Here is a 22,029-nt window from a genome sequence, read left to right on the forward strand (position 1 = left end):
CCACTGATCACCTCATTGATCAACCCACTACTCATCTCTTTTTATGAGAGAAAAATGAGATATCTTTGAATTCAATTTCTTTGATTGATGCAGAGAATTGAGTTTGAACAAACTTCTCTATTGAGAAACAGAATAAATAAATACACTTTTTCTTTCCCCCTCCAAAAACACAGTAAAGCCATTTTCCCACAATCACATTTGTTTTCTGAAAAATACTTTTGATTCAGTTCTTTGCTGTACATAATCAAGTAAGCTGCTTCTCCTTAACCAGCAGTAAAGGGGGGATAAACAATGTAGGTAGTTCTCAGGGCTCCATCCAGATGGCTTAGAGCAGTTATGAGAAAAATAATGAAATAAAAGGATCACTTAAAAAAGTTAAAGAAAATAGAAAATAATTTCCCCAAATTTGAGCCTCTGTGCTGTTCCTGAACATTCTGTCAAACACTTTGATACCCATTTTATGATATCACAGAAGTTTTACAAGGCCTTACAGGTCTACAGCAACCTTAACGATGACCGAGATCCTGCATGCTCAGCAGATCTGTTTCACGTTATGGCTGAAGTCATGGGAATAACTTATCCCAGCAGCACTGCTCCTCAGGCTCTGCTCTGTACCACTGCCAGGTTAAGGTAGACTTTTTATATCCAAACAGTCACAGAACAATGTAGGCATATTTTAACCAAGATCCTGGAACAGGAAAACACTGCATGAATACATCCTATGGCTCTTGATCCAACCTTCATCTTCCAACATGCTTTGTATCCAGGAAGCTTACTGTGTATCAAGCCCATCTACGTGTTTACTAGAACATATTCACTAAGTTTGCTTTCTGGTACTTCCTTCCATATGAATGAACCATGATTATGGTGTACCCTAACACAAGGCTGAACTCTGGCTAGATATCAAAGCCCCTGTCCCATAGACACGGACTGTTTGGGGTGCTGGCAGACTGTTTAAGGCTCTTGTCATGGTTTAGCAAGGAGTAGCTTTTGTTTGGTAACAAGGGGAGGGAGTTGCAGTGAAGACTCGGTAAAGAGTTTTTGGACTGTTCCTCGGCTCTTGGGTTCAGACCCACCTCTGGCCCGGCTGGGCCAATCTGGCACCTCTGTCAGCACTATTTAGGGACAGGAATTTGAAGTTCTGTCAGGAGGTGTAAGAGTGGGACAAGATGGAGGCGACCACATGGACCCCACAGTCAGAGAAGGAGGAAGGAAGGAGGAGCACCAGGCCAGAGATCCCTCTGCAAGCCGTGGTGAGAAGGCAGCTGTGCCCCTGCAAGCCCTGCAGGGCCATGGCAGGGCTGAGAGCCACCAGCAGCTCCGTGTGAGGGCGTCCGGCCGGGCAGAGACTGTGTGAGGAGGGGCCATGGCACAGGCCGTGCTGGAGCCTGCGGGCCCAGAGCAGCCCCACAGAGAGGCAGAGAGGAGCTGCAGCCTGTGGGATGAACAGACATTGGAACTGCCCGTGCAGGGCTGTGTGTGTGTGAGGGACCCTGCGGAGGAGCGGGGAGGGCTGGTGCAGAGCCGCCTGCCCTGAGGAGAGACAAATGGCAGAAGCCATCGGGAACAGACTGACTGAAACCCCCATTCCCTGCCCCCCTGAGCTGTTCAGTGGGGCGGGAGATAAAGACACAGGGATCAGGGCTCTGAGCCTGGGCAGAGGGGAGGGGTGGGGAGAAGGTGGTTAAAGGGCTGGTCGGACTCTTCATCGTTGTACCACTCTGTGTTGCTTTATTTTGGTTATGTTTGGGGTTTTATGGTTATGTTTTAGTTGGTACTGAGTTAAATTATTGTCTGTTTTCTTCCCCAAGCCCAGTAGCCTGCTCTGTTTTGTTCTGGACCATAAGCAGCAATTAAGCTCTCCCTGCCCTTTGGGAATCCTCAGGTCTTCCCTACTTGAGGCTAATTGTGGTCTTTTGCTCCATGATGGGCCTAAACCACGACAGCTCTGCAGTCAGAATGAGCTGCAGACCCTCTGAAGAGAACAGAAGCTTTTGGTGAGGAGCTGGATAACACAGCTCATGCACACAGACTAGAAACTACACACCAGGAGCCTGTTTTAGCAGATTTGTCAGATTATTTTTTAAAAAACTCTCAATATAGTTTGTTTCCTTCTTTTTCAGAGCAAGGGAGTTGATGCTGTCTGCTAATTACTGAAGTTCCCCCACACACGTTTCACTGAAGTACTCTGGATGATAACAAAACAAGTTCTGCCTCTGTCTCTTCAGTGTTTGGATGGGAACAATTTTTTGCAGAAAAGGGATAATGAGGGCAGCAGGACATATGTTTATGTGACAGCTGTGTCTTCACCACCTAAAAGGGCAAATACTTTTTCTCCCTTTCTTTTAATACAACAGCTTGCTGTGTACAGGCTGCGAACAACAACAAGAGAAGTACGGCTTTTTCTTCCATCATCTATTTTCACACCCACATTTTTTTCCTTCCTTTACTACTATTATGACTTTGTATGTTGAAACAGTGCTTGCCTTGTCTGAAGAATGACCTGCCAGCACCAGGCAGACCTGCTGGCCCCAGATGTACTATTCAGGGTTGCCCTGCAACAGGCACAGGCAGCTCAGATCAGGGACAGGCAATTTGCTAGTGCACAGATAACACAAGTAATTACCAATCTCCCACTTGGCCTCAGTTTCAACTTTAGTACCCCATGTCCCAGAGCGATACTCTAAGAATACTTGTTGGCAACCTGCTTCACACAGGATAGAAACCATGCTTCTGGCCACTGACCATCTTAAGGAACTGTTTTACTGGTCCCCAACAAATTTTGCCCACGTTTGGGGGAGCTCAAGATCCTGTGTTTCTTTTTTATCTCAGTGCAGCCAATGTTTGCTGTTAATCATGTGCATAAGTCTGCACAAAGTCAATGGACTCTTCTGTAATTTCTACTGCCAGCTTAAGGGAACTGCTAATTCTCTGAGGGACTAAGCAAAACCTAGCATTGCCTATCCAATTATCAGCTATTTTTAGTATCCATGTAGAGTGGAGAAGGGAGGTTTAAAACAAAGTGGTTAGGGCTTTTGTTATTTGCAACAGAAAGCTATTTCTCTCATATATAGTTAATCATTGAATACTCATATTGAATACCCATATCTAAACCTCTCAGATATGAGGTAGACTGGAGGAGGATTTTATTTACTCTCCAGAAAACACTTGGGTCTACACAGTCTGGCCCAAGATGGCCAATCAGATGTGGAAACAGGGGCTTACAGAGAGTGTGAAGTGCTTCCACAGCCGTTTTATTTCTGCCTCAGTGGCTCCAACATGAGATTAAGAACTAGCAAATATAAATGATCAAAACTGTACACCCCAAATCCTACTCAACAGAGCTCCTCAAAGTTGTTTAATTGTTCACAGAAGCAATGTAGGTGGCCTTGGTGCCCCTTCAATTTCAGAACACAGCTCATGCTGAAGTACCTCACTGGGGGCTTTTTTGTGGGTCATCTCCACAGGGATGAATGCCACCTCTATGCTGGCAGTTCTATCTATACCTCCCAAATGTCCCAAAAGAAGAATGTTGTGTATTGTGAGTAGATCTGTCAGCATCTAGAAACCCAGCCTGAAGTCTCCTGATAACAATGAGCTGCCCAACTGCGCATGTAGTACAAGTCATTAGAGAGGAGAAAAAAATCAATAAGAATCTCTGTAGAGGCTATCATTCCCCCCCAAAATAATATTCTCATTGATTCCTGTGGTGCTACTTTTCACAGTTCTGGCCTGAAAACATCATTCACCTGTTGGACCACCATTCTGCAGAGCAGCTGGCAGCATTCCCCCACCACCTCCCCCGTGTTACAGAGGCTCCTGCCTCATCGTCCATTTACAGGCAAAATGGCCAAGGGATATTGATTGCAACTCTGCTGTTACAGATTTCATTTTAACTCAAGGAGGTAAAATGCAACTCCAGGAAGGATTTTTAGGAAGCTCTGGTTTCTGAGCTGCTCAAAAATTCAGGTTTCACAGAGCAGCCAAAGAATCCTCCCCAGCTGAGTGTAACCAGAGACTGGCACCTACGTGGATACAGAGAAAGAACACGGGGACAATGAAACCTGCAGCATATGACTTGGATTTTTAAGTCAGTGTAAGGATCAGCAAGGATGAGGAGTAACATGATGTTGCCAGCTTAGCCTCACCTTTCAGAGGGATAAACACCAAACGAGCTGGTGTTTTAAAGGAGCTGAGCTCAGGGAGGTTTTTCTGTGAAGGGAAACTTCATGCCCTGTCAAGCAGCCATTTGTAGCAGTGGCATTAGGACAATCAGCAAACATCAGTTAACTACCTGGACGGCTGTGACAACCTATGTGGAGAGCCTGGCAAAGGAGAGCAAAGCCAGTTGTCCATTCTTCCTCCTGTGTCACTTCTTGTTCTAACTCCAGACAATTAAACAGTAACTAATGGTGCTCCTCACTCCCCAGTTACAAAGCCTGGAGCATCTATTTCATTTTTCTCTTTTTTTTTCCCCCCTCTTCAAACTCTGACACATTTCAGCTCAACATCTGGCTTTCAACAGTTCCTAGGAGGGAAATTCACACCATTTGGAAGCTTTTTGTGCAATAAAGCTGAAACTCTTTCTGTTTCACACATGTGCTGTTTAGACTCCTGTCTGGAAGTAACACCCTGTTGACCAAACTTCATGCAACTGTCCACAGAGAAGAATTCAGACAGCGACAACACTCTCATTTGAGCTCTCAAACAAGTACAACATTGCACAAGAGAAGGCAGAAAAGCTTGTGATCTGATTTGGCAGCAATTTGCCGCACTTGTTTTGCATCCAGCTGTTAATTATGCTCCTTTCACTGTAACAATCAAAGCTAATGGCTGCAGAGCAGACTAGAACAGCAAATGAGCACAGCCCTCCATGTAGAGAGGGGTAGAAACAATGCAGAACTCCTATACCATTTCTACCTCCTCCTAATCAAGCTTTTTGACCAAATACAGAATGTTTCTTCAAATTAAGCTCTCCCCAGAGTCCTACATTTCCACAGGAAGACGTTGTGGTTCACTGCACAAAGGTTTCTCATTGCAGGTTCCAGGTGTGGAAAGAAGTTTCATCATTCCACAACCGTCAGTGATTAATGAAACTATAGAATGTACTAATTAAAAAAATGAGTGGCAGTGTTCTGTGAAGTTTTTCATGTGCAGGGGAACAGAAGGCGACATTTTAATTGTGCTCAACTCTTACTGTTTCAGATTCTCTGCAGGAGTACTTGATCAAAAGTGCAGCCATAATTATTAGAAGGCTTTAATGAAGACCAGCCAAAGCTGCTCAGGTTTTAGACATAAGTGAAAGCCCAGAACTTTTAAACACAAATTATACCACTAAACAATTCTGGGAATTAGACAAAGCTTATTATTTACAGCTGCAAAAGTCTGGATGAAAACCAGACCCTAATGTTGGAAATGTAGGGCTTCAGGATCTTTCCCAGAAACCCTGGGTATCACAGCTACTCCTCTGAAGATCCATCTTCCACTCTTGGACATTTCATCTCTACTTTTTTCCCACAGCCCTGCACTTTAAGGGTATAAGAGCAGATACAGTGCCAGTATAAATTATTAACACACGAGGCAATTGCTTGCTCAAAGAGGAGTTGTTTCATCTGGCAGGAAACTCCTCGTGCTTTCACAAACTATGGCTTGTTGCATCTAGATGCTTTTGAATAATCACACTTAAAAGGTCCTTTGCAGCCTCATGTTCCTGTTAGAACAGCCCAAGCAAGCCATCCTTATTTTAAGCCCTTATCACCTTGTGTATAGAGTGTGAAGCAACCTGCCAGCTAGAGAGATTCTGAAAAAGCAGGACCCACACGTTAGTGCTGCCTCAATCTAGAATGCCAAGGGGAGCCTGTGTTTCCATTCATACGACCCATTTACAGCATATTATATTGTACTCGAGCAAATAAAGTTTTCTCTTCCCTGGGGATCCATTCATTAGCAATTAACTAGCACACAAGGGGGAACTAACTAGACACACACACACATACATGTACTTCACAATTTCCTTTAGAAAGGCAAATCAAAAATTGAATTAATTGCGTACTGCTAGAAGGAAACTCTATCGACTAGAAAGGAACCCAAGGTGAAAAACAGCAAGGTATTGAAGAGATTGGTGCTTACCAGCCACACAGCAGAAACTCTGCAGGAGAATGGTGATAAATGAAGGCAGTAAAACACCCAGATGTGTTGTGAACACTCATTGGCATTGCTAGCCTGTTAAATGATGTACGGTCCTCTGTGGAGTGCAGCTGCATTTGGGGTATACAAGACACCATCCCAAGTGGAGACCAAAGCCTACACTATTGGCCTTTGATTGATTTTTCCAATTTTGCTCCTTCAGAGGTGATGTCTTTGAGAATTTATCTATGTTAAAGCTAGATTCATGAAAGCACTGACAAATGTGCTAATAACAGACTTGGTTACCCAACTTTTTGATGCCATGTTAATGTTCTAAGTCTTCATGAGGTTAGTGTCAAATTCCATCATATTATGTGATTGTCAGAAAAACAATTAGAGGAGTCAAAGAGGAGGAAGGTGAATAACTGCTTAGAGTGGGTCTGGCCTGTACACTGTTAGCTGACCAGATCCTGATCTAGGTTGACTTGCTTCTGCAGGGAGGTTGGACTGGATGATCTCTAAAGGTCCCTTCCAACCCCTACCATTCTATGATTCTGTGAAAGCAGAAGGTGACAAACTATACTGGAAGAGAAGAAGAAGGAGAAGAGGCTTTCCCTTGTCTCATGATGGGATCTTTTTGGGGTATCACATGTATGTCACTTGAGTCTCAGAATAGGGCAGACTATTTCTTGTGCAGTGTCCATTTTAGGTTCAGTATCACAGAGTAGGATAATACAGCCCAGTGTATTCAAAAGGAGACAGACAGTAAAACTTACTTAAGCCCAAACCCCCAACTCTAAGTGCTTTATGATGTTGTGACCAAATGCAAACTGCAAGTTGATCCAGCTTCCTAGCCTTTGAGTAGTTCTTATCTCCTAATGTCTCCTCCAAAATCTCAAGCACTGTGAACTGGAGACTGTCAGGATATTGCAGTTACATACTCTAAGAGCACAACAGCCCCCACATTGACAATCATGCATATGCAAGGCAAAAAATATTCAAATTCTGAGCAAGTAATGTAGTAAATTATATGCCAACATGTGTCTTTACATAGTCTGACTCCCCAACAGGCTTTCCATGTGATCTAGGTGTCAGAGACTCGAATGAAAGACAAGTAGTGGCATGTTTAATTTTCATCCAATTTCTATAAGAGGGTAATAATGAGGAATAGTTAAACTGGCATCCAGTGCAGAATGAAGGAGAAAGATGGATGTCAGGAGGTTGGGGCATCACTTTTTTCTGTTGTATCTAGTTGTATCTAGGTCTAGTTTTATCTAGACTGGACAAGGGGTAATGTAAAGAAGATGGAACACGTAAAGTTCCATTTAAACATAAGGAAAGACTATTTCCCTGCTGAGGTGAGGGAGCCCTGGCCCAGGCTGCCCAGGGAGGGTGTGGAGCCTCCTTCTGGGGAGGTTTCCAAACCCACCTGGACACATTCCTGTGCCCCCTGAGCGAGGGGAACCTGCTTTAGCAGGGGGGGCTGGACTAGATGATCTCTAAAGGTCCCTTCCAACCCCCACCATTCTGTGATTCTATGGGAAGGACAGACAGAGGTGGTCATATGTACAGATCCAACTTTAATTTTCTCTGCACTTACTCCATTTGCCTTGCTAAGAGCCTGGAAGTATATGCTGTAGCTTTTCAAGGGAGAAAGTGGGGCATTCCAGTAGCCGTTGTAGGTTTTGTTATCGCCCACTGTGAATGGCTGTGTGACAGGCAGGTTGATGGGCTTCAGCTCAGCTGCAAAGTAGTGTGGGGAGTCCAGACTGGAAGCGTTCTTGTAGCTCACTGGGACAGAGAAGCATTCAATGATGTCTGCAGCTCTCCGTGCTTTCTGCAGCTTCTCCTCCTTGACAACAAGTTGATAGACACTAGGAGGGAGAGAGGAAGGGAAGATTAGAGACCCAAGAGCCTTAAATATCAAGAATGTTTCCAACAGTAACGGGGAAAAGAGGAAAGCAAAGTAAGAAATGCACAGCTAGGGCAGCACAGCAACCACAGCTCTTGGCACCCCAGTAAGAGTGGCAGCAGCCACTGTGGGCAAGATGTTAATTGAGTTAATCCAGATAGACTTTGGTGAAAGTCAGAAGAGATTTCAATTATGTCACTCTTTGGGAAAAGGAGCAACTAATAACAAAGACTATAATGAATTTTTAATGTGCTGAATAACAGAAAACAGATGCCACCAAGCTGAAATGTGAACTATTACTTGGGCCAAGTGGCAGCTGTGGTAGAGTGTTGGCAGGGGGCAGTGGTGTCATGGCCCTCATGAAATAGTTTCAGGGTGAAAGAACCAGTTTAGATCAAAAGGATTCTCTCATCTTCTACGAACATAAGTGGTTTTTTTGGCCCTTTTCCCATCACATTTGGGGTATATCCTGAGCCACAGAGTTCTCTGATGTTTCAATTCCTGATGGCAAGTTTCCTCCTACCTTCCATCAGCACAAGACTGGTTGATATACTGAGCAGGTGGGTTTACAGCTCTCCTGATTCACTTCTGTTTCAAGAAACAAGAACTCTTCACATTCCTTACAACTGTATGAAATGTTAATCCTTTTTGATTCCAGATACGTTTTTGGCCTCTATGATATGTAGCAGCAATCTTGTTAAGTCTAGCTTACTATTTCTGGCTCAAAGAGGTTGCAAGGCATTTAAATGTACTCCACTTGCTTTCTTCCCCCCCCCCCCCCCCCAGGCATTTAACAAAGCCCTTAAGTTCTATGCAGCTACAGCTGAGGCAGGTTTACTGTCTGCTTAATACTGTTCACCCATTTGACAAAGAAAGATACTGCTGCAGTCATTTTCCTTTTTGTCAGGATATTCACATGTGCTGCCCTCACCTGTCTGCCTGAGACTGGTCCTTTGTTTAGTCAGACAGGGGAGATCGATTAAAAGATTGGAAACAGGCAGCAGTGTACCATTCTCCCAGCTGTCACAGACTCATTGTTGCAGAAAGATTGGTCTGAAAGATTTCTAGCACAGCAATAGCTCATCGATGCTTCTGTGGGAAGGGGAGTTCTGGCACCTTCAGCACGCAGGAGTGAACAAAAACCCAGCTCAGGCTTTTGAATTCACTGTTACTTCAGGTTTGGGGGTATCTGGAATGTTCACTGATAACAATGAGATGGGCAGTGAACTGCTTGGAAATCATTTGTCTCACACTGATAGACACAAAACCACCTGATCTTAGCAAGAATGACCAGTTTGTGAATTACTCAGTACTGAAGTTGTCCTTGCACAGGCTGCTACCAGGGTTTGCTAATGCAGCAGGAGCACCCATCAGACACACAGACTGCAGCCTTTAGATGTCCCATCACCATTTTGGAAGACTTTCCTCAGTCCCACAGGCTTTAAAAAAATACTTTAGACCTTCTCTGACACTTATTTTACATTTTTTAACAAGACACATGGGTTTCCCAGCAATACTTAAAGTATTGCCACTGAGGGTATGCTGGGAGCTGGAAGAAAAGCTTGTTTAATCTAAACACTCTCCTCAGCTTAGCAGTAGAAACTTTTACCCTGTCATTTTGGATTCTGTTCACTATCAGACTATCTGCACATTCTTATTCTGACCCTTCTCTCTGGCAATAATAATCTGCAGCACTAGGAAAGTTTGTCTTTTGGGTTGTCAGCAATGTGCAAAATTGCTGCTGACATTTTTATGGGCTTTTTGCCACATGCCTTCGTGGTTTCTACTTTATCCAACTCCAAACACATGTATTTCCTGGTTATAGAAAATGTTTCCTTTATAGTATAGCCATAAATATATACATATAAATACATATTCATCTCCTTTCAGCCTACACAGAGGCCAAGGGTTCCCACTCCCTATCCCTACAGCACCCAGAGGGTGATGCTCGTTCTCTTGGTTATTTATCCCACTTGCAAGCAATGAGTCTATACATTTGTCTGTCTACAGAGAAGGGAAAGTTCCCAGGGATATGAATTTCCAGATAATGGAGCTCTTTCCCTAGTCATTACACAACTTATGTACCTTTGAAGACATTCTCAGTTTCTCCCTTGATGATTCTAATGGATATGCTCCACCACTACAGGACCATATCTCCTCTTTGATCACAAGCAAGAGTTCTGATGTACACAGCACCTACAAACAGATACTCTTCAGCCTGCATTCCTTCACATTTTCACATTTGAGCCAGCAGTGTGCCCAGGTGGCCAAGAAGGTCAAGGGCATCCTGGCCTGTGTCAGGAACAGTGCTGTCAGCAGGAGCAGGGAGCTGATCATTCCTCTGTGCTTGGCTTTGGTGAGGCTGCACCTCCAATACTATGTCCAGTTCTGAGCCCCTCTCTACAAGAAGGACATGGAGGTGCTGGAGAGGATCCAGAGCTGGGCTGCCAAGCTAGGAAAGGATTTGGAGCACATCTTATCTGAGGAACAGATGAGGAATCTGGGGCTGTTGAGCCTGGAGAAAAGAAGGCTCAGGGGAGACCTTCTCACTCTCTACAACTACCTGGAAGGAATCTGGAGCCAGGTGGGGGTCGGTCTGTTCTCCCTAGTCACAAGCAACAGAACAAGAAGAAACAGCCTCAACTTGCACCAGGGGAGGTTCAGGCTGGATCTGAGGAGGAATTTCTTTCCTGCAAGGGTTGTGAGGCATTGGAAGGGGCTGCCCATGGAGGTGCTGGAGTCACCGTCCCTGGAGGGGTTTCAGAGCCGGGTGGGTGTTGCACTGAGGGAAATGGTCTCATGGTTGATAGGGCTGGGACAGAGGCTACACTCCATGAGCTTAAAGGTCTCTTCCAGCTGAAAAGATTCCATGATTCTATGATACTATCCCTACTTAGCCATTAACTCACCTCCTCCTTTCATGGGGTTAACTCCTTCTTTTAACGACCTGAAATTTTACTTTTAATGCTTATTCTTTTGGAACAAATGGAGATGTTTTTGGAAGCACAATGGTATGCTCATGTGCATTCCACTGAAATGTAACACATTGTGTTAAAGTTAAAACCCCCTTAATCTCCTGCTCAAATGTTGTCTCCTTTTCTATGAAACAAGTATCTGAGCTGGAGCTGCCATCACTGATCCCTCTAAAAAACCTGCTCTGGTGAAGCTTTCGATGAGTGGCTGACTGCTACCTTGGCATTTTTTTCCCCTTTGTGCCCCAACTGACACAGCATCTTCATCTCCATGAGCTTTATCTGCTTGACCTGGTGACCATCATCCTTCAGCCTCACACTCTTCTCTGAGCCTCAGTAATTTGGTAGTGCTCAAGTGGCCAAGGGCATGGCTGATTTCAACGAATATGCTCTGGACTGAAGACTATCACTCTGTGAAATATTTTCCTTATCAAATGATTACTCTGCATCTTGCTTTCTGATATTTTAATCCCAGTATTTTGATTTGCCCAGAACCTCCCAGAAGTGCAGGATTCACAGTTCACCCCTAGCTGCTACACAGATCTATATAGCCTCAGTCTCCTTTCTCTTCTGCTGTATCTTTGTTTTTCAGGTTATGCTCTTTTCCCTGTGTTTTGTTTTTACCTGGAAGCAGAATTTTCCTGACTGTCTTTAGGGCACTGCATTAACTAGGGGAGTGCTGCAAGGCACCCACTATCATCAGCATTAAGATGCTCTCATGACTGTTTGTCTTTTCATTGCACAAGAAGACCCACGATCCTACATCCAAATGAAATTCCCATGGGAATTAGGAGTAGCAAGCATGCAAGTACCCATCCTAAAGTTTGGCAGCATCATCTGGTTACTACAGCAATTCTCAAAAGAGTGAAAGTAATTCACTTAGCTCAGAAGATAATAAGTTTTCTTGATACATTATGACCCCTAAGATTGTGGTCAGGCACTAATTCAAAATAAACTTGAGCTGGCTATTCCTTTTTGGCCTGCAAAAGCATTTCAGATGCAACCACTTCTCTGTTTGGGTCTGAGCAGGGGCAATCCTTTGCAACTTGTTGCAATTGATGATTTTGTAATCCAGAGCAATGTGTTTACAACTAAGGGAAAGGAGGAGTAGCTTCCCAAAAAGAAGTGCTAGAATGAAGGGAAAAAACCACCAAAGCAGGCAATGGAAATTAGGAGGAGATATGCAAACGATCCTAACAGCCCTTATTCTGGCTACTAATTAAGCAGTAACATGGATTTCCTGGGACTCTCCCAGGAAAGCTGCAAAGCTACTGCTTCTAGCCAGTATCAGCTACTGCTGCTTTCATAGCAGGAATCAAAACCTCAGTTGCAAATGCCCAGCTGGATAAAAAAAAGTTTCAGTCTCATATATTGAAGTTATATGAAAAGAGATAACAAAAGCAGAGCATTAAAACCCTCAGCACTACAGAACAGCACCAGTAAAGTGAAAGATGATACAGTCAAACTAACCACACATTTAAGTTCTTAATATGCAGCCACATTTGCAAACACTGCAAATAAATCCACACCTGTGCATGGTGCAGGGCAATAGAAGCAGGGGTCTTGTGTTCCTAGTGTTCCTAGTTACTCCACCTCACTGCTGTCCCCAGAAATGACAGAAAGAACTAGTTTCCAAACATCCACAAGCTCTGCTCTCCAGAGAGCTCTCTAGGGATTCTCAAATCTAGGCCACTAACCAACTGCCTGCCTTCCTAGAAGGCTGGGGAGCTGACTGCCCTGTTGTGCAGTTGCACATTCTTATTAGAAAAGGAGGCCAAAACTGGGTTCCTTGATAAACTTCCAAGGTCTTAGACAGATAAATCCACATTACTTTAATAGAAGCTTTTTAAAGTTTTTGACAGCTCTGTTCTAAATCACTGATAAAAGCACCAGCCATTAATGGTTTCCACAGCACAAATGTTGTCTGCACAGGAAGAAAATGTGCTCTTATCATCATCTACAAGGTAATCTTTTAAATGATGAGTTCTCTATTCAGTGTGGAAGCACAAGTACGGATAATCAACATCCCAAATCACAGCCCATTTCTGTGCCACTGAGATCTCTCTGAGCACTGTCAGACTTCTTCCCCTGCTGTTGATTTCTTTTTGTGCTGCTTGCAGCACAATTTGAGGATGGATTGAGGAAGTGCTTGTCCACAAATCTAGCCATGTATTTAGACCAGACTCAAGTTTTCAGATGTCAGATGTGCATGAACGTGGAGAGGAAAAGCTGAGTCAGGGCTTTCCATACAGTGTTCAACATCTCCACTTTGGTATCCTGACATGGAACTTAGCAGTGAGGTGAAATCTCCACCATATAACCCTGATAATGGTAAGGTATGAAAAGGAATACAATTTCTTTGTAACCTTACAGTGATCCCATCATCTAGCTTATTAAAGCTTAAAAGAAACAATGCTTCTGTAGCTCAGTACTCTCTCTGGACCAATTTTCACACTGTATTTTCTTAACTGTATCATATAAAGATTCAATCTATTTCCATTTAATTTTAATATTTAAGACATAAATGTATGCTCAGCCATATATTATCTCCAATTATATTTTCTCCTGTGGAACAAAAAAAAGTGGCAATTACTCCAGTTTGATCTTACAGTGCATTTTTTAGCAGGCTACGGTGACCAGGTTGTGTAGTTCACCTTACAGGGAACAGGAACTTCTTGTCTGTAGCTTAAATGAACACATTACTTGCAGAATAACGTTTGATAGGCCACAGGAAATAAGACAGTACCAAAGGGTAGTGGTTTCCTTAATGATTGGTATCTTCATTCAAAGAATGAAGCACAAAAAAGGGGAGAAAGAAGTAAGGATGGAGAAGACTTGCATCTTCCAATACTTCTGTCATCTCAGGCTGAAGACATGTAGGATGTATCAGCCAGTATGGAGCTGGACATTGAATTTCCATTCTTGCACCTATTAATTGGAATTAACAGATTCAGCACTTGTGAAAAGGCCATCCAAAAAAAGAGAGAAATAAAACCAAAATGCCATCTGACCAATCCACAAGCGATAATACTGTATAGAGATGAAAAAAGGGCACTGGGCACATACTAACAGGGTAAAAGTTTCAATAATTAGAGGAGCAAACAACCAATTCAGCTTCTTTTCTCTTATTTATAATGCAAATGTTTCTAAGAAGCCTGCACTGAAGACCAGGAGAGCACTGACAGCACCCTGGTTCATACCCTCACTAGGAATCACAGAGGCCCCAGGTAGCAATTGCTGGTTTCTGACTGCAGAGCTCTGAAGCAAACTCCAGAAATCAGAAACAACTTCAGTAGTCAAACACCAGCTCTGCCCATTGGAAATGTTCACTGGAAGTACACTCTCAGAACAGTTTCCCTGGTTGTTATTTCTACATGGCACTTCTGACATCAGCCAGACAATTTTGAGGGGTCTTTTTTGCAAGAGGCCATTTTTAAAGTGGCAGAATCTAGGCTACAGATAAACACCAGCTTTTTATATCATCTGGTTTTCCAGTTAACTTGGGATCCCATTACATTTGGTTGAGCCAATCTAAGTCTATTTGTATATAGCCATGAATATTCATTGCCTTTATTCTCACAACATGGAGCCATCTCCCAGGAGACTGGAATGGGAGAAGGTTTGATGTGCTGCCTGACCCATTTAGAATTCAGATTAGTTACTGAATGTCCACATGCTCGTTTCATGGTCAAGTTGATGCAAACAGAGTCGGAAAAATAGTGCCAACATCTTCATTTTATCATTCTTAAAGGTATCTAAAGAAAAGCCTGAGTTCTGTGGGGTAAACTGTGAGAAACAGAATCATAGGAAATTCGAGGAAATAGAAATAGGGATGGAAGACAGCAATATCCTATAAAAATCTACCAGTACTCTACAGAGTTTACTCTAAACAACTGTGAAATTAAACAGTAAATGAGATCCTTCTTCCACTGGGCCTCCAGCCCTCCCAAGAACTTGAATAGAAAGGATTTTGTATGAAATTCAACTGAAAACTCAACTCTAAACACTCAACACCAAAAAAGATCCATGTAATAGAAATTCTGAAATTTAAAAGAATTAAGTGGATAAGTGCCATAAAGCCTGAGCCTGAGATCTGCTCCTCTGAGCATGCACAGCACTGCTTTCCCTTGGCTGTAAGGGTGAATGTTTCCTCACCAGGCTCCTCCTGTAATCAAATGTTCAAGCCTTCAGAACCAACTCCACAACAGTTCCTGAGTTCATAAAGTTTCCTGAGTTCAAAGAGGTGGCAACATATTCACAGAATCACAGAGTCTCAAGGGCTGGAAGGGACCTCAAAAGATCATCCAGTGCAACCCCCCTGCCAGAGCAGGAGCACCTAGAGCAGGGCACACAGAATCTCATCCAACTGGGTTTGGGATGTCTCCAGAAAAGGAGACTTCACAGCCCATCTGGGCAGCCCCTGCCAGTGCTCCCTCAACAGCAAAAAAATTCTTCCTTGTTCAGAATTGAGTTACCTACATCCCATGTTCTAAAATGTCACCTTTAGTATCTTCAGTAGCACCTTAATCAGAGGCTCTGAAACTAATCTAAAAACCATAATGACCTGAGTTGCACAGCCAGCTAGGATGTACATACAGGGCTCAGCCACTGTTCTGCAATTTTCTGTCTATTTAAGATCTAATCTGGAAAGCATTAAAATCAATTAAAGATTGCTACTAGTGCCATTACACTTTGGAACAGCTCCATGCAGAATACAACATGCTGAAGCTGAGGTTACCTTTCAATAAACATCTTCATGCAGAAAACAGGAGGGGGAAAAAAACCCCAGATTCTCATGTTCTGGAATCTTCTTGGTTATTTCAAAACCTCAAAAACCAGCCCATTATGAACACTGGGCTGCACTATCATCAGCCAGCTCGTTCGCATCTGCAAAGCATTCACAAAAATAAAGCTCATAATAGTGATGTTACTGGAGGAAATAGTCTCTCATAGAGCAAAGTTATTCACACCAGAGCCTTCATTTGGAAGCTATTTTTGCATGTCCTTTTAACGTTCATTTGAATGAAACAACTCTTCTACTACATTCACTGAAGTTGAAGAATACCAACAAAATATCCAAATTCAGCCAAATCTGGAAGAATGGCAGAGAAAGAAGAGATGGTAATTATTGCCATTGCTATGAGAAAAACCTGCTGAGACAGAGCCCACTACAAAGTCACCCATTTCATCAAGAAGGCTGCTAAGAGTGTGTCTTCACATTTTCTTCTGCTCTCATATTCAGCTCAGTAGTAGTCTGGATTTACTACCCAAGCATGTTCTACCCTGAAATTCATGAAACAAAGGGTAGCAATTTCACACTTGGATAACACTATTTGGAGTCAGAGTTTTCACATGGGCGTTCTTTCATCGCTAACATTTCAAGCTTTGTTAAATTTCTATAGTGGTTGAAATGGGCTCTAGGAAAAGTAAGGAAGTTTAAAGACTGCATGGTCCCTGTATAGAGAAGAGATATAGTCCCATTTTCTCCCCAGTCGGTACCAGGAGCTGGGGTGAGCTACCTGTGGGACAGGTGGTGGAATCTATTGAAGGGATTGTGCACCGTGTCAAGCTTAAAAAACAAAAGGCAAAAAAACCTCCACTCTAAATTATTTGTATTTGTGGAAAAGCATCCTGCCAGCATTACTGTATCAAACAGTCTCTTTGGCCACAATACTTTGCCTGAAATGTCTTTACAGTTATACTGCAGCATCACATAAATTTCCCACAACTGACTAAAAATGAAACATCTATTAGAAGCAGCAGGCAATTTTAGGGTTTGGTTTGGGGTTTTTATTTGGTAAAAAGAAGTGACAATGTAATATCAAACATAATGTCACTTGGCCTCAGACCCTAGGTGGGTAGGCTTTTATCCCAACATACCTCTGAGGTTAAATCATAATTACTGCACCATTGCAGAGGTATAAACAGGGGCACAGAAGTGGTGAGATGAGAGACTTGCCCTGTGTCTGGAGTCCTGTGTCCACTTCTGGGCTACTCAGTTCAAGAGGGACAGGGAACTGCTGGAGAGAGGCCAGTGCAGGGCCACCAAGATGCTGAGGGGATGGAACATGTGTGTGAGGAGGAAAGGCTGTAGCCCTGGGGCTGTACAGCCTGGAGAAGAGAAGGCTGAGGGGGGAACTCATCAACACTTATAAGCATTGAAAGGTTTATGTCAAAAGGATGGTGCAGCACTTTTTTCTGTTGTCTCAAGTGACAGGACAAGGGGTGATGGGATAAAAGCTGAAAGACAAAAAGTTCCACTTAAATACAAAGAAAAAGTCTTCTGGTGCTGAGGTGAGGGAGCCCTGGCCCAGGCTGCCCAGGGACGGTGTGGAGGCTCCTTCTTGGGAGGTTTCCAAACCCAACTGGACACGTTCCTGTGCCCCCAGATTGAGGGGAACCTGCTTTAGCAAGGGCTGGGCTGGGTGAGCACTGCAGGGCCCTTCAACCCCCCCCAATCCTGTGATTCTGTGATCACACAGTATCAGTTGTGTGGAAGCAAAACCCCACATTGTTGCTCAATATTCCTATGTCCATCCACCAGTCAATATGTCCTGTCTAATGGGGTCTGGAGCTTCCAGCCTGAACACATGCTAATCCTACAAAGTCTTTCAAAAAGCTCCTTCCTGTCATTGCTCGAGGTGTGACCTGTGGAAATGGAGGAGCAGACAGCACACAGGGAGGTGTTCTGTAGACTGCCTCCTTCTTAGAAGTGCACCACACAAACTGCACCTAAATACCTGTGCAGGTGCACGTATGTGTGAGTTGAAACAGAAGTACATAGATCAAAATCAGTGCTTCCAACCTCCCAATGTTCCACTCACCACTGCTCTTCTCTGAGCAACTCATGACCACGTCTGTCCAAGGAAGAACAGCCACTGAAAGAAATCTACAAGTGCAGGTATTCCCACATAGTTCTGAGGGAGTCAAATCATCACTGTGTCTGAGCACAGCAAACAGTCGTAGAAAACATGCACCAAGTAGCTGTCAAAAGAGACAACTGTGTTGACAGTCAGTGGTTACTGACCAAAAGGAAGGATTTGCATGCTTAAAAGCCCATTTTAAGGCATTATCATCTGGTCTAATCAAAGATGCTGCCTGCAGTCATCAAATCACCTCTTTTCCATCCCTAGACCACCAGAACACGTGCTGCATCTATTCACTTGTATTACATATGCATCACTCTTTAAATGCTTTAAACTCTCTCCATTTAATCTCCTTGAGAATCATTTTTTTAATAAAAAAAGAAATAGTAAAAAGCTAAAGATCCAGAGGGCATTTCAAAGCTCTGTGCTCCATTATCTCCACCATCTCCATAAGCCTGACCTGGCGTGCAACACAGATTAGACTTAATAGCTGCTGTTTCTCAGTGGAACCAGCCCAGTCCCTATCTCTCCAGTTCAACGTTATTTTGTGCTGGCAGATTAAAGATAATGAGTGCAGACAGATACAGCTTTCACTGCAACAGGAGCTAATGTTGGTGGCTATGGAGGTGTTTCTCTCCTCCTGAGCCACCTGCCATCTGTTTGATCTTCAAAAGAAACCCCAGCCCCTGTTTTTGTTAATGTTGCTCAGCACTAAACAGGCATCTCTGACTCAGGTCCTGTCATCAGCCTCAGTAATCACTGGCTTAAGATCAGAAGGAAGTTCCAAGGGTAGGAAGAGCCAAAGTGGTTCTTGAACAACCTGCAAGACAAGGAGAGACTATGGCACATCCTTACTGGGACTGTCCAATACCTTCTGGCATGTCCTTCATAGAATGAGGATGAGTACGTTTGTACATATTCTCAGTAAGAACCAATTTGGGTATTTCCAGTGGCTGCCATGAAGTTAGGCCCATTTGGATGCAGAAATGATGTAGTTTGGATCTCAAAGGTTTCTGTCCCTTTTCTATGATGCCATTCTATGGTTTTCCACAACCACAGCTACCAGACTGTGGAGGCAAAAGCTGCACATAGAAATCCAATGTCTTTGTTAAGAGAGAACACTGGAAAAATGGGTTTTGTTGGTTTTGTGTGTGTTTGGTTTCTTTTAAAACTAAAAGGCTAAGAAAAACACCAGACAAAAAGGGGAGAACCTGATCTGTTTCTAACCTCAGGGGAAATGTCATTGCTAGACAAGGGCCTCTTTGGTCAGGTAATAATCTACTCACAGTTACACCATCAATACACAACAGAAAAGACAATATCTCCTGGGTAAGGGTGATACAGATTCTCAGCACCTGAAGCTGCAGGAGTATCAGCCAGATTCTTTCCACATTTTCTGGGTCCTTTGTGCTCTTCAGAATGTGAAAAATGATCATGACTCTGAAACCATGGAGAGGTCTGAAACTGTACCTTCACTACATCTCCTGCCCCAGAACAGGAGAAAACTGAGGACGGAGAAGGGGGAGTAGAAAAGTCCCAAGGGCAAGGACTCCTCTGGAACAACTCAAAGCTAGTCTGTCATCACCTGTGTTTACACCTCTCACCACCAGCACAGTGGGAATGTTGCAGATTTAAACAATAAGAGGTTATATCTGATAATCCCATTGTTTACCAACTCCCTTGAAAACTAAGCATATTTTTGATACAAGAGAAAATATTACATATAGGATGTATCCTTTGGCAGAAAAAACCTCTCAATCTGCATCAACATCAGCTTCTGAAGTTACTTAGGGATCTGCCAAGGTGTGCAACAAGGGAAGTCGGCATTGCCTCCTCTTCTGTTTTGCTGTTGGACTTTTCTGCTCTGCCTCTCTCCTCGCCTTCCTCTTTTGCACTGTGACTACCTTTAATTAAACCAGGTCCTAATTTCTCCTTCCTTTTGCACAGCAAGCAAATCCCTCCCCATCTCCTAGCTCTGCCTTTTGCTTTGGAAAAGAGCTGTGCAAGGAGAAGTGAAATTGTAGAGAGGCCAAACAGCATCATGGCTGCAGAGGTTTATTCTTCTGAGTTGTCTGGATGCATTTATGATAATCCCTTCATTCCATCTGCAGCCCACGCACTGGTGCAGCAACCCCCTTTTCTAGTTCCAAGAAATTATGCATTCATTATGGAGGAAATTAACACCTCAAAGCAAACTATAATTAGGAATTCTTCAATTCAGTTTATGCTTTTTCAATTAAGGCCTCTATAATTTTAATCACGGGAGCATTAACGTGTTTCCGGAATTTATATACCTGTAGTATAATTAAATCCTGAAATGTCTTAGTCTGCAACAGCAAAGCAGAGCTTAGTCATCCTTCCTTTTATTGCATTTCTGTGTCCTTATAGAAATGCAACAGGAAAGAGCTCACTTGCCCTCTGAACTCCTCGTTCCCACTCCAAGCAAACAGGCTGTCGGCTGGATCAAGCTTGTGCACCGCTTCCAGGGGGTGGACATTTGCCAGGAACTTGTGCCCAGACTCATCCCATCTCATTTTAAGTACCTTAGGGAGCTGCTTCAATTAGGTAAGTCATCCTCTGTGGTCTGCAAAAAAAAGAGCCAAGCTCCTTCGTGGGGGCTGCTCTGACCCTGCATAGCTGCGGTCAGGCTCAGTTCATTGAAAGGTCTGATCCAAAGGGCTCTCACTGGCAAAAGGAGGCTTGGCAGGAGGCCTCCAGAAACTCAAAGTTTCCAGTTTCTAAAATCTTTTCTGTGGTTTGCTATTATCCTTTTATTCTGTGATAAAAAGGAAGGGGCATATTGGCTCTGGAAGCTGTGAAGCAAGGAAATGTCTTGGAAAAAGAAACCTTCAAACGAGCACCCATGGGTATTTTCTCCCATTCCCTCATCTTACTGGTTGACAGCTTGATGTGAGAAAATGACCATCAATTTGTGATTCTCAGCTTAAAGTTCAGACTTCATTAACCTTTTGATTGCTGGAATTTAATCTGACAGTTTATGTGGTCAGCATTAAAGATCTATGCAAAAATGCTCCCTCCCCCGCTCAGCAACCTCAGGCCTTCACAAAACTAAGAAGTGGTAGCAAAAGCTTCGCTGCAGAGCTGATACAAACTCTGTATGACACAAAAGAATTAACTCTATGTGTAATTTGATTGTTAAAATAGTATCATTAAAATATATGCAAATTGGATGGCTTTCCTGTCCCATTTCTGTCTGCTGCCAAAGCTCTGCAGAACGGTTGCTAAGACAGAACAGGTCATCCAGGCTCAGAGAAGAGCTGTGTTCCTGATGGCTGATAAATGGGCAAAGGCAGTTTTATGACCTTTCAAGGGATGGTATTCCCAGATGGACAGTGTGCTGATCCAGGAAGAAAATACATTTCCTGTTCCAGATGAGACAAAGGACCCAAAATGCCCCTTATCCTCCGTTTTTTAGGGCCAACACCTGATTCTTCAGGGGGAACTAAAAAAACCTTGAAACATCCATTCAACTAATTATACCATGCTATGTAAAAGACTAAATACTTCTTCCTGATAGCTGTCATCTGGCATGCTGATGCATCCCTCTACTTCTATTATGCTTCTCTTCTCATACAGCAGGCAAAGCACTTCTCTGAAGCAGATTAACCTCAAGTACCACTGAAGCCCTCGTGTATCAGTTAAACCCACCATTCACCCACTGCAGCTGAAATGGAAGTGCATGCTGAGGGTTGCAGTGCTCTGGTCAGGTCATAAAGGTTTGGATGCACTGATGAGATCAAGCCTGCTAATCCTTACTATGCAACTCCATTCTGTTCCTTTCTGCTAGAATAAAGCTTCCTGCTGATCTGCACAGCTGCCATTATACCATGCCTTTCACCCAAATTATCTTTTTATTTTCTCCTCTCACATTCACACAGATAAAGAAAAACTGATTTATCTTTAAGAGGAAAGATACTCACTCATTTACCTTCAAACTCTTGCCTAAATTAAAGGCAGAATGCCATGCAGGAGAAAGCTAGCTTGAATGATTTGAGAACAATATCCCTGAGGTATATTATAGGAGATGTTAATTAATACAGATAATTAAGCTTATAATATCACAAGCCTAGATTGATAACCTCATTCCTCATTAGATACCACGAAATTAAAAGATCTAATGTGATGACTGTTT

At 43.3% G+C, this 22,029-nt stretch overlaps 1 protein-coding gene across 1 annotated transcript in view; it reads right to left on the reverse strand.

Moving 5' to 3' along the window:
* Positions 1–22,029, reverse strand: part of PTPRT (protein tyrosine phosphatase receptor type T) — a 475,736-nt gene that overhangs the window by 89,562 nt on the left and 364,145 nt on the right. Inside the window, exon 12 of the mRNA XM_062008833.1 lies at positions 7,727–8,000. Coding sequence (XP_061864817.1) covers positions 7,727–8,000 — 274 coding nt within the window. The remainder of the gene's footprint in view (positions 1–7,726; positions 8,001–22,029) is intronic.

The sequence above is a fragment of the Colius striatus genome, chromosome 16, assembly GCF_028858725.1.
Source record: "Colius striatus isolate bColStr4 chromosome 16, bColStr4.1.hap1, whole genome shotgun sequence".
Lineage (NCBI taxonomy): Eukaryota > Metazoa > Chordata > Aves > Coliiformes > Coliidae > Colius > Colius striatus.